Raw genomic sequence first — 11,756 nt, forward strand, 5'->3', positions numbered from 1 at the left:
GTTTATTTTTATATCATAAAAACTTAAAATTCAAAATATATTAAATAAAAAAATTCGATTAAATTCTGTGCAACTGCAGTTTTCAAACTTACATCACATAAAACCATTCAAATATCTCTCGAGTCAATTTTCAATTCAAATTTTCTTGTTCAGCCCTATTATCTTATATTAATTTGCAATGTTGACTTGAAATCCCTTAGCTCCTCCTTCTCTACTTTATTTTTCTGTACTTAATTTTATAGTGATTCAAACTAGAACCGTATTAGTTTGGAAAGGACTATATTTTATCGTAAGAAAAGAATGGTTGAATAAATGTTATCATTTGAGGAGATCATTGTACATAATAGAACTCAGTTTTGTTTTACTTTCTGCTTATGAAAGTAATTAAGGTACATTTGCATTAGTAAAAGCAAACTAGTCATCAAATTTACTCGATATTTACTTTCATGATATGATAATCTAATTAAATTGAATCTCTGGAGGATCTGTGAGTTCTTAAGGAAAAAACAGAGATTAACCCCCAAAAAATATTAGGTCAAGCCACAAACAAAATTTCATAACTAAAAGAATATTAAAAAAAATAAGAGTCAGATCCTATGGTCTCTTATACTCCCCATTGAGGCCCACTTTTTGTTCATATGTGAATGCAAATCATCGCTGGTTTTGCCATTGTGTCTCCGTATATCAGTATTAACCATGTGCAAAGGCAATCCATCATCACCCAAAGCTTCATTCTCACTTTTTTCTCAGCTGAAATGTCGACAACAGAAGATAATCTAGTCAGTTTCTGTCAACTGAGTACCGGTTCTCCCATTAGATTCTTCCCTCGAATAGCTATTACGCGTACACCAACACAAGTACTGGGGGATCGGTCCATCTTCTCCAATAACCCAAGAATGCTCTGCTAAAGCATTCAATGTCATCCTCTGTTTCGGGTCTGAAAAAAAACAAATGTTAACATTTTCACAACCATCAAGAATAGCACATCCATGGTTGGGTATGAAGGACCCTGAGCTCAGAAAGAACGATTTCACTAACCTTTGCAAAGAAGGCCTTCGAGTAAGTTCCTCAACTCTGGGTTCATGTCACTTGGCAGAATTAGAGGATTATTAACAATCTGCAGAAAGAAAATGAGGGATGTTGTTGGCTGTGAGAGACATAATAAAGAGCAACCAGAGAGAATGCATGCATGGCTAAGTAAGTGCACAAGAGACGGAACGATCAAATTCCATACCTTGTCATATGTATCTTGTAGCGTTTCACCAAGAAATGGATATCTTCCGAGTATCATACAATACAAAGTAACTCCTAGAGCCCACGTGTCTGCAGCTTTTCCTTGATATGTTAAACCTGTAGATTGATTTCAAAATGGTAAAATCAAGCTTATGATATGTTCTCTAATTATTTCTCCAAAAGCTAGAGAATAGTTTTGGCTAACAGAGGGAACACTGACCTACACAACACTCAGGCGCAGTGAAAACAGGAGTCCCGGGAGATCGGCGAAGCTCATCATTATCATCCTATGAAAATAAAATGATTGAAAACAGTAATGATGAGCCTATTCACAAAATTTGTAGTTTAGATCAAACTATATAGGCCTGGCAATACTGGACATGACACAATTACATGATAAAAATACGATACGAGAAAAGTAATTAAAACATGGCACAAATCATAAAATGACACAAAATTAGCAGAAACATAGAACAAATTCACACGTCAAAATATGAGGATATTTATGAGGAAGTACCATCATTACCTCAAACACCTGGCTCACACTAAAATCTCCTATCTTCACTGTACCCATGCTAGTAATCAACAAATTATCTGGTTTAATATCGCCATGCACAATATTCTGTTTTTAAAAGAAAAGACCCGAGTAAGCACAGAAATAATTGTATTGTCTATGGGACTATCACAGAAAACAAGATGCTGGATATAAAAATGTAAAATAAATATACACCGCACAGAAAATAAAAAGATTTCTGGATTGATAAATTTCCTCATCTAAATGTCAAATTACAGAATATCAGACATGCAGGGACATGCTGCAACATATATCATAGATATCACAATTCACAACTAGCCAACTCTCTTCTTCAGGATGTTGCTTCAAACTGACAGCCTTAATTATTGTGTTTGTGTTTACACAAACAAGGAAAAACAGCATGCAAGAAAAAAAAAATGAAAGAACCGAAATGATGCACAAAGTTGGTTTTGTAAACATACATGAGCATGGAGGTACATAAGCCCAGATACTATATCTCGCACATACTTCCTAGCAGTATCTTCCCCAAGGCCTCTTGGAGGACCAGAATCCTCACAAACCCATTTGCCTTCAACATATTCAAGAACTGAACAAAATGAAAGGCCAAGTCAAATACTCTTTTAAGCACATCACTCGCTAGAGAAAGAAAAGAAAAAGGAACTATAAATACCCATGTAGAATTGATCCATTGTTGGGTCATCAATCACCTCAATGAGATTAACTATATTGGGATGTTCCAAAATTTTCATAATTAGAACCTGTAAGGGAAATGCATATTATAAATATGTGGTTATCCCAAAAAGTAATTTAAAAAAGGTACTTCAAATGTCAACAGTAGATAACCAAGGCAGTTCTCTCCGCACAAAATATCAAGTCAATACCTCACGAAGAACATCAGTCATTGCAGTCTCGGATGGAGCAACCCGCAACTTCAATAAGTGAGACTTATGAAAGGCCTGTATTTCAATGTAGAAGTAACTCATTATTGAAAAGTGAACCTTAATTTGTCATAAATTATACTAGATCCACAAAGTGCAAAAGCAAACTTAAGCTATAAGAACGTAATAAACAAATCTTTCTCAAAATTTAAAAACTCTGGTTCTAAACAAATAAATGTAACTGAATTTCCTGAAAGCACTCGTTCTCAATTGTTACTGTCATTTTACACTTGAAGGAAACACTTTTCTCTACTGAAACAAGCTACTAACCTTAATAGCATAGTGTTTCCCATCAACACTGTTTCGATATAGAACCTGCCACAAAAGCAAACAAATTAACATTTAAATCCTTTATGAAAAATTATGTAAAAAGTAACTTTCAACAACATCCTTACCACTTTTCCATAGCTACCAGAACCAATCTTATACTCCCTCACATACTCATTAATCATCTTATTCCCATTTTCATCCTGGAAAATGAATCAAGATTTCATGACTTCATAATCATAAGAGACAGGAACAATGAAATGAAGCTTACGGGTATAATTACAAAATAAAGAGGTGAAAAAGATTTTTCACATGCTGGAAATACATCTGCAAGACAACAATATTAACATGCATGATAGCATTCAGTGACAATGAGGTCAAATAACTCATTTCAACACGTACCTCTGTGCGTACGATCATGTTGGTTTCCTTGACAGGAACCTGCCTGCAAACCAATCCATTGTTCAGTTTGAACCTCAAAATCTCTTCAGAACGCTTGCCACGGCCCAGAGAATCAACCTCATCTCCATGAGCAGTGCGAGTAACTTCACCATTATATGAACAATCATCATCATCTTCTTCTATTTCTTCGTCTAACAAAAATTCCTGGGACAGTGGAAAATTTGACCTGCAATTGGGCCTAGTGGTTTGTTTGGGCTTTGTTGAGAAGCCGAAGCAACCAAAGCAGCCCATTGCTCTAGCAAATGAAAAGCTGTTACTAAACATTAGAACACTTGAAACCTTGAAAGTAGTAAGTTACAAATGAAGAACAAATCTTGAACCTGCAAAGAGAGCATAAGCCCAGATTAATAGACCCCCTATCAAGAAATTGCCCATAGAAATTTCAGATTAATATTAAAACTAACTTAACTAAACATACTGACTACATTACACTTGTGCTCCATTAGTTCACTAGATTTACTACTTTCTCTTTTCTTTTATTTCTTTCTTTTTTTAACTTCGTTGAATTTGCTAAAGCCCCACACTGTATTTGATTAAAAATGAGAAAATCACTAAATTGCAACATGCAATCAGACGTGATTGATTCATTTAAAAGCTAAAATTATTCAAATATTCAATTAGAAAAGCTCGTTTTTAATATTTTAATGCCTAAACTACATTGCTGCTTGCTTTTGTATATAACCCTTTTTTTTCATGAAATAACAAATAAGCATTAGAACTGAGATGAACCCATACGATACCACATTTCACCTTAGGCTCAATTTATTTGATTCTTATTTTTGCTAGTAATGCCGCTTTTACTTCTTAACAAGTTGCTTGAAAACAAAAGTAAATAAAACGCAGGAAAATCTATTTGATAAAAACAATATGCATAACAATATAACATCGAATCATTAATTCGAAATAGTAAAATGGAAACCTAAAATATAATTCAGTTAAAAATACCTGATTTAAATAAAAAAGGAGGAAGGAGGGCTTGAAGCCCTGATCAGCTTTACTATTCCAAAGGATGCCATTCAGCCAAATGAAAGGAACAACTTCCAACATTAAACCCACTACTATCGTCACACAACATCGCTAAACCTCCAGTTTTTTACGTGGACCTTTTTTCTTCCCAAATAAATACCTAAAAAATAATTAAGAAAAAAGCCTATGTTTGAATTTGATTTCTATTGTAAAAGATGAACCACTACGAAGAAGAAGAAGATAAGGGGGAATTTGATTAACCCTATTACAGAGAAATTTGAATCTTGAAAAACCCAGGGACGATTTTGGTTTCTATTTTTCAAAATCAAAACACGAATCAGAGAAATCAAAAGTTCGAATTCCTATCGATTTCTTCTTGCTTCTGCTTTTTGGGGTTGATTTCACAAAGTGAGAAAGGCGACTTGTGTAGACAAAAACAAAAATAAAAGAACAGGAAAACGATTTCTTTTAGGCCTTATGTTTACAGTAGGGTAATTTTAGAAACTCGCAGTTATATTTTAAAGTGTAAATTTTTTAGATTATAAGTTTTAGGTCTAATCATGCCCCAGTCCTTGTACTTTTCAGATTTTTGAAATTTATTCTCCTTACTTTTAATTCCAAATATTTTATATATTATCGATAGAGGTGTGCATGGGCCGAGCCAGGCTCAACTAAAAATTTAGGCCCGTTTGCTAGGCTCGGGTACGGCCTGAAAAATGGGCCTAAAAGTTTGCCCAATCCCGGCCCGGATAAAAATACTACAACCAGGGCTAGACCTGGCCCCCCATATTAAATTTTATATTATTTTTATATAATTTTAAAATATATATAATACATTAAAAATACTGAAAACATCAAAATAAATATTTCCTAATAAATTGAAAATATATTTTAAAATATACGTATACTTAAATAACACTAAGATAGATGCAACTTAACAAGCACATGCCTCTAAAATAATAATAAAATTAACAAATGTCTTTAAAATAATAACAAAATTAACAATAAAATAAGTTTTATACAATATTCAAATAATAACAACAAAATAGTAGCAACATAATAGTAAAATGGTCGCAAAATAAGGAGAAAACAACAAGAAAATAATATTAAAAACCAAAAAAAACAAACTTTTTTTGTCCTTTAGTGAATTTGGGTCGGGCTAGGCCAAAAATGCCTTACCCGAGGCCCTGCCCGTTTTTTAAACGGGCCTTATTTTTTGTCCAAGCCTATTTTTCGGGCCTATATTTTTGCCCAAACTCTTTCACATTTAAGCCGGGCTTTCGGGCCGAGCCGAGTGGCTCGACACATGAGCAGGTCTAATCATCAATAAGTTAATGATTTTTTTTATATATAAAACAAGAGGGCAAATCCTTTACATTACATCTCAGTAACTCTAGTTCCAATTGCTTCCCTCGAAGCCTCTTGGACAGCTAACAGAACATCAATTGGTGATTCATCAAATGGTTACACGTAGACTTGATTATCATATCAGAAAAGTGAGGGGGTTTAAGTAAAAATATAGACTCAAAAATTGAGTTTGGGAAAAAAAATGCCCGTTCTCTAAATAGGCCGGGCCTCAAGTAAGTTTTTTTGGCTCAGCGCTGGCCTGGCACGAATTTGCAAAAAAAGGTTACTGCTTTTTGATGTTGTTTTCATTATTTTTGTTGTTGTTATGTCATTATTTTGTTGTGGTTTCGTTATTATATTACTACTATTTTATTGTTAAATTTGCTACTATTTTAAAGGTATTTATTTGTTAAGTTGTACTTATTTAAGTATAAATAATTTTTTAAATTTATTTTAAATTTACTTTGTTTTTCATGTATTTGATATACTATATTTTTTAAATTTATTTTTATATAAAAATAATAATATAAAAAAATTAATACGACTGGATCAAGTCGGATTCAAGTTTTAACATTTTTATTCAAGTTAAGTTTGGACAAAATTTTAAACTTATTTTTCGTGCTGAATCAAACCCAAACCAATAAATGAATTTAAATTTCTATTGAAATCCGACCCAAACTCGACCCGACTCATGAACACCACTAATTTCATCCCACAAAATCCAGCATCAATGATCTTCGCCATTTTATTCACTACTTCATTTGCTTCTTTAAAAAAAATATGAGCCAAATGGACTTGCCAATCCCAAGAAGCCAGCTCCCTGATGCTCCGCTAGCAACAACTCCATCATATACCGCCCACAATTCAACTAGCAAGACAGTGCCAATGCCTGGAAACACGTCTGAAACCAACATCATTCCCTATTTGTGAAAAAAAATTGATTTTTTTTATAAATTTTAAATTTTTAATTTTTTTTCATGTGTCAGAATGTAAAATTACCATGTGTTATAATGTTATTGATCACCATAGTCACATCAACATATTTTAATAGTATTGGTCAATTACCTAAAAGATATTAAATTAGTTTAAATACAAAATAAATAAAACCTTTTAGTTGAATAGAAGAATTCAATTACCCACGCTTTGGCAAGAAATTTTATTTAAAAATGGTATCAAAATTTTAATTCAAATTTATAAAAGCTTCAATAAAGTAGAGCATAAGAAACCAACTACTTTTTTTATATTAAAAAGCTCTTACTTTTAAATCAAACTCAAATTTTTTAAAAAAATACTTACTTTAGCACTATAATATTTGAGGAAATAACTTAAATTAAATTAAGATAATCTTAACAAGTATAAATTTTAATATTAATAAAACAGTACCATACCATGAAATTTTAAAGATATGCAAACAATGCTATACACTCATCTGTATATGGTATTTCCTCTAATTTAATTTAACTTCAATTTAAAAAAAAACAAATATGTTAGAACTATAGGCGAAAAAGATCATAAGAAAAAAATCAAAAATCTGAAATAAATAATTAAAAATTAAAAGAATAGAGAAAAGAAAAATGAAACCAACAATTAAAAAATAAAAAAAAAACGTTAGTAGGAAATTGAAAATTTATAGCCATCATTAATTGTATTATAAATCATGTTATTTGATTAAAAGTTAGAAAAATGGAAATAAAAAATAAAAACAATTTAAAATGAAAAAAAGAAAAAATCGATCTCTTTAGAAACTAAAATTTTTGAACAAATTGATTGCACAAAAATAAAAATAGATATTTGTTTATTATTTAAAAATTAATTATCTTAAACAATTTAATTAAAATTAAATTAAGTTGGAGAAGATAATAAATTTAGATACCTTAAAAAGTAGATGATGTGGCAATATTTAAATGGTATCTAAAACTTATATTTTTAAGATTATTAAGTTATTTTGATAATAATATTAACAAAGTTAAGAAAATAACAATTAATAAATAAGTGGAAAACTTTTTACTTTTACTATTACTTTTCCTTTTCATTTTTCCAAATATTTTGATGTAGCTGTGGGTGGTGGGTTTGGTGGCGAATACGCCAACGGCGCAATAGCCTCCAGTTTTTTTTTTTTTTTAAACTTTCAATTATATTTTGATTGGTTACCATTTCAGCTGCCGAAGAAATAAAATACAACCGTAGAAAGAAAAAGAAAGAAAAGAATTCAATTACTCGACGCCTCTGCTTCTCTCGTCGAGTGAAAGAAATAAGCATGGCCGTGGTTGGAGTATTGGCTTTACAGGGATCTTTTAACGAACACATAGCAGGCAATAATCTTTCACTGATATTCCAATTGTTTTGTTCATCAGTTTTTTATGTTTGGCTGAAAAAATTATATTATATGTTTTTTTTTTTGCAGCGCTAAGGAGGTTAGGAATGAAAGGAGTGGAAATAAGGAAGCCAGAGCAGCTTCAAAGTATCAGCTCTCTTATCATTCCTGGTGGAGAAAGCACCAGCATGGCTAAGCTTGCTGAGTTCCACAATCTTGTATGTTCTCTCGCTCTCTTTTTCATCTTATATATATATATATATATATATATTTGTTTTAGCTTTAGTCATATACTATAAGCGATTAAATTCTGATTCATTTCGAGAAAGTTGGATTCTTTTTGTTTTCTCATTATTCTGGTTTTAAAAAACATGGATGACCCTAGACGCCGTTTTCGCTTGTTTTGTTGTTGCTTGCTTTTTGCTAGTAGTTAAAGCAAAAAATAACTGCTAAGATTTGAGATCATTTTGATCAGAAATGAGTGAATAATTAGAACGAAGTTATAATTCAAACAAAGATCTTCCATGGTAATATAAATTCATGGAATTTATCATCATGAATGTTAAATTTAGTTTCTATTGTTTGCTTTAGTCATTAGAAGGTAAAGGTGGCAATGGCATAAGATAAGGGCTACTTTGGTGGTGTTGATCTTGGCTATTTTGGACTTTGAGGTGCTTTGGTACTCACGATTGACCTTCTTTGATCTGTGAAAAAGGGTTGATGCATGGAGGATGAGTTTGGCACTGTTAGATCTTTTAAAGGATATATATATAACTGAAGACTTTGCTCATTAACAAAGAATTTCTAAACCTAATTTACTTGAGTTGTTTATAGTGATCTTGGCTATTTTGGACTTTGAGGTGCTTTGGTACTCACGATTGACCTTCTTTGATCTGTGAAAAAGGGTTGATGCATTGAGGATGAGTTTGGCACTGTTAGATCTTTTAAAGGATATATATATAGCTGAAGACTTTGCTCATTAACAAAGAATTTCTAAACCTAATTTACTTGAGTTGTTTATAGTGTTCAAATGGGTTCTTTGCAAAGAGTGACTGACAAAATCAACGCGTTTATTTCCTGTGTTATTGCTGGAGATGAATAAGATTTGGACTTTCCAATCCCATCTTGATCTTGATTTTTAGTCTCGATGCACTCACTGGTCCAAACATTTTAGATGAGTCAGCAGTTGTCGTAGCATTCTCAGTTGAGAACATTGATAAATGTCTCCTTTGCATTTATATGGTTAATATCTTTTTTCATTTATGGTCAGTTTCCAGCTCTGCGGGAATTTGTGCAAATGGGGAAGCCGGTTTGGGGGACTTGTGCAGGTCTTATATTTTTGGCAAACAAAGCTGTTGGTATGTTTCTGTTCTCCCCTCAGCCTCCTCCAGTTTTAGATTCTGCATATTAAATTTGTAGAGTGTATATAGTTTGCAGCAAGCTGTTTTTCAAAATGAGATCATTCAAAAAGTTTTGAATTTGAAATTGGTGGTGCAACTTTTTCAGGACAGAAAGACGGAGGACAGGAATTAGTTGGGGGTCTGAATTGCACTGTCCATAGAAATTACTTTGGGAGTCAGGTAATTACATATGCCTTCTGTTTTACTACATATGATGCTTATAAAGTGTATAGAGTGCTATATTGCATCGTTATTATTGAATAAAAAGACATGCATTTAGTTAAATTGGAATCCAAGAGAAATTGCAGAACTTCCAAGTTTGCTAATCAGCATTTTAAGATACAAATATGTTCTTTGAAGAAAGACCGCTCACAGAAAATGGGTCCAAAACCTTAAATGACTATGGGTATGATAATGTTATAGTGATGTATGGATGTATTAAAAATGTTTATGTCAAATGGGTAGGGGAAGAATCAGAGCAGTCTAAAAAATGACCTTGCTTTCACTGATTTCACTAGGATATGGTAGTCACATTCTCTATCATGACTTAAGGCTTTGCATGTTGGTGGAGTTGTTATTACTTGAAGATATCAACTTTTTCGCCATTCCCATTTATGCTGATAAATTTGCTTAAATAGGCTTGTCAGTTTCAAGAACTGAAATACAGACTTTAAGAAAACCTTCTGTCATGAAGGTTTCACATACTAGCTTTTCACTTTTTCCGTTTTTATATTTAGGAAGTAGAAACCTCTTCCACTTACTGAAATTAATTTCAAGTTACGAAGAAGATTTCAACTCCTCCTATCCTTTTGGTTTAAGCTTCTAACATTGAACTAAATTGTTTGTTTTTAACAAATCAACTTTTTTTAGATCCAAAGCTTTGAGGCAGAGCTCTTAGTGCCAGAACTTGCCTCCCAAGAAGGTGGCCCTGAGACATTTCGTGGTGTTTTCATCCGAGCTCCTGCTGTCCTTGAAGTGGGGCCAGAAGTTGAAGTGCTTGCTGATTATCCTATCCCATCAAATAAAGTTCTATATTCAAGTTCAGCTGTTGAAATTCAAGAGGTATACCGGCACTCATCTATTGAATCCGTCTTCATCGGAATGGTCGAAAGTAAAACAATGAAATTTTATAGACATTCCTTCAACTAAATGAGTCTAGATTTGATGATCATGCTTTCCTATACATTACCAAATATCTCATTGCTGACCTATTTCGTTGTTTATTTCATTGTGTTTAACTTCAGCTATGTTAGTTCTTGTCATCTAAAAATTTTGGGTATTTCAGGAGTCTGCCGTGCCTGAAAAGAAAGTGATAGTTGCCATAAAGCAAGGAAACTTGCTGGGGACTGCTTTCCACCCTGAGTTGACTGCAGATACGAGATGGTATAAAGAGATGTTAACTATCCTTTAAAATCTTCAATTTTGCTAATGATCTGAGGTTTTAAATGTTTCTCTTTTTTTGTTGCTAAGTCAAGGTTGTAAATGGTTGCTTGTGCAGGCATAGTTACTTTCTAAAGATGGTAAGAGATGTCGGAGAGGGAACCTCGAATGCCACTGTTGCAGTCAGTGAAGCGGCTTCAAGTTCTGACCGACAAACAAAATATGATCTTCCTATATTCCGATAATCGGTGGCATCAATGAGATTCTTTTCAAGTATTTTCAGTTTCTCTTTCATTTTCATTTTCTTCCTTTTGTTTCCTCCATGTTTGCAGATGTTTAATCTTTTTTGTCATAAGGTAAGTTTCTATTTGAAAAGTAATTTTTGTTCTTTCTAGGTGGCATTTACACACATATCACTATATAATTACAATCTATTGTTACCCTGATGTTTCATATGTTTTTGGTATTCATGTTGGATACATATTTGTGTATAATATACGATCTTCTTAAAAATATAATAAAGCTACCTAACCTTCACAGAAGAGGGGGAATGGTTGGGGGTGAGGATTTCTAAAAAGCTTGAGCCACAATCTAAGTTTTGAAAATAAAAAAAGATGAAGTTATTGTAACAGCAAGGTTGACAATGGCAGTATCGTAAGTTCGGTTTTGGGGTTTTTTATTTCATTAAGGTGGACAGTTTAAAATTATTGGCGAAAGTAAAAAATTGTCGTTGATAATGGTAGATTAGAGTATTAATAGCTTTTTGGTACAATATATATTATTAATAATTAAAAGGTTATGTTTATAAATTACACAATACTTCTAAATTATAAGACGGTTGATCACAACGTTATTGCTGTTAAAGCTTCTTAGAGGTTGTAAGTTAGAGTCGCGTAGTTTTCTTTCAAATTAAT

At 32.5% G+C, this 11,756-nt stretch overlaps 2 protein-coding genes across 3 annotated transcripts; one reads left to right on the forward strand and one right to left on the reverse strand.

Moving 5' to 3' along the window:
* Nucleotides 1–415: 415 nt before the first annotated feature.
* LOC105770041 (serine/threonine-protein kinase GRIK1) lies at nucleotides 416–4,870 on the reverse strand. Of its 2 annotated transcripts, none has more exons than XM_012591074.2 (12): nucleotides 4,381–4,870; nucleotides 3,376–3,670; nucleotides 3,102–3,176; nucleotides 2,977–3,021; nucleotides 2,650–2,724; nucleotides 2,439–2,526; nucleotides 2,230–2,354; nucleotides 1,760–1,855; nucleotides 1,454–1,520; nucleotides 1,235–1,350; nucleotides 1,039–1,117; nucleotides 416–937 (listed from the first exon to the last, which is right to left on the reverse strand). In XM_012591074.2, the coding sequence occupies exons 2-12, from the start codon at nucleotides 3,664–3,666 to the stop codon at nucleotides 777–779; spliced, it is 1,218 nt and encodes a 405-aa protein (XP_012446528.1). In that variant the 5' UTR covers nucleotides 3,667–3,670; nucleotides 4,381–4,870; the 3' UTR covers nucleotides 416–776. The 2 variants fall into 2 exon arrangements, with proteins under 2 accessions (XP_012446528.1, XP_012446525.1); XM_012591071.2 differs by having other exon boundaries at nucleotides 3,376–3,755.
* Nucleotides 4,871–7,834: 2,964 nt separating this feature from the next.
* Nucleotides 7,835–11,297, forward strand: LOC105768688 (probable pyridoxal 5'-phosphate synthase subunit PDX2). Its single transcript, XM_012588775.2, has 7 exons — nucleotides 7,835–8,060; nucleotides 8,153–8,280; nucleotides 9,333–9,420; nucleotides 9,569–9,642; nucleotides 10,333–10,524; nucleotides 10,748–10,845; nucleotides 10,961–11,297. Exons 1-7 carry the CDS (start codon nucleotides 8,006–8,008, stop codon nucleotides 11,085–11,087), a joined length of 762 nt encoding a protein of 253 aa, XP_012444229.1. The 5' UTR covers nucleotides 7,835–8,005; the 3' UTR covers nucleotides 11,088–11,297.
* Nucleotides 11,298–11,756: the final 459 nt, after the last annotated feature.

This window comes from Gossypium raimondii, chromosome 5 (genome assembly GCF_025698545.1).
Source record: "Gossypium raimondii isolate GPD5lz chromosome 5, ASM2569854v1, whole genome shotgun sequence".
Lineage (NCBI taxonomy): Eukaryota > Viridiplantae > Streptophyta > Magnoliopsida > Malvales > Malvaceae > Gossypium > Gossypium raimondii.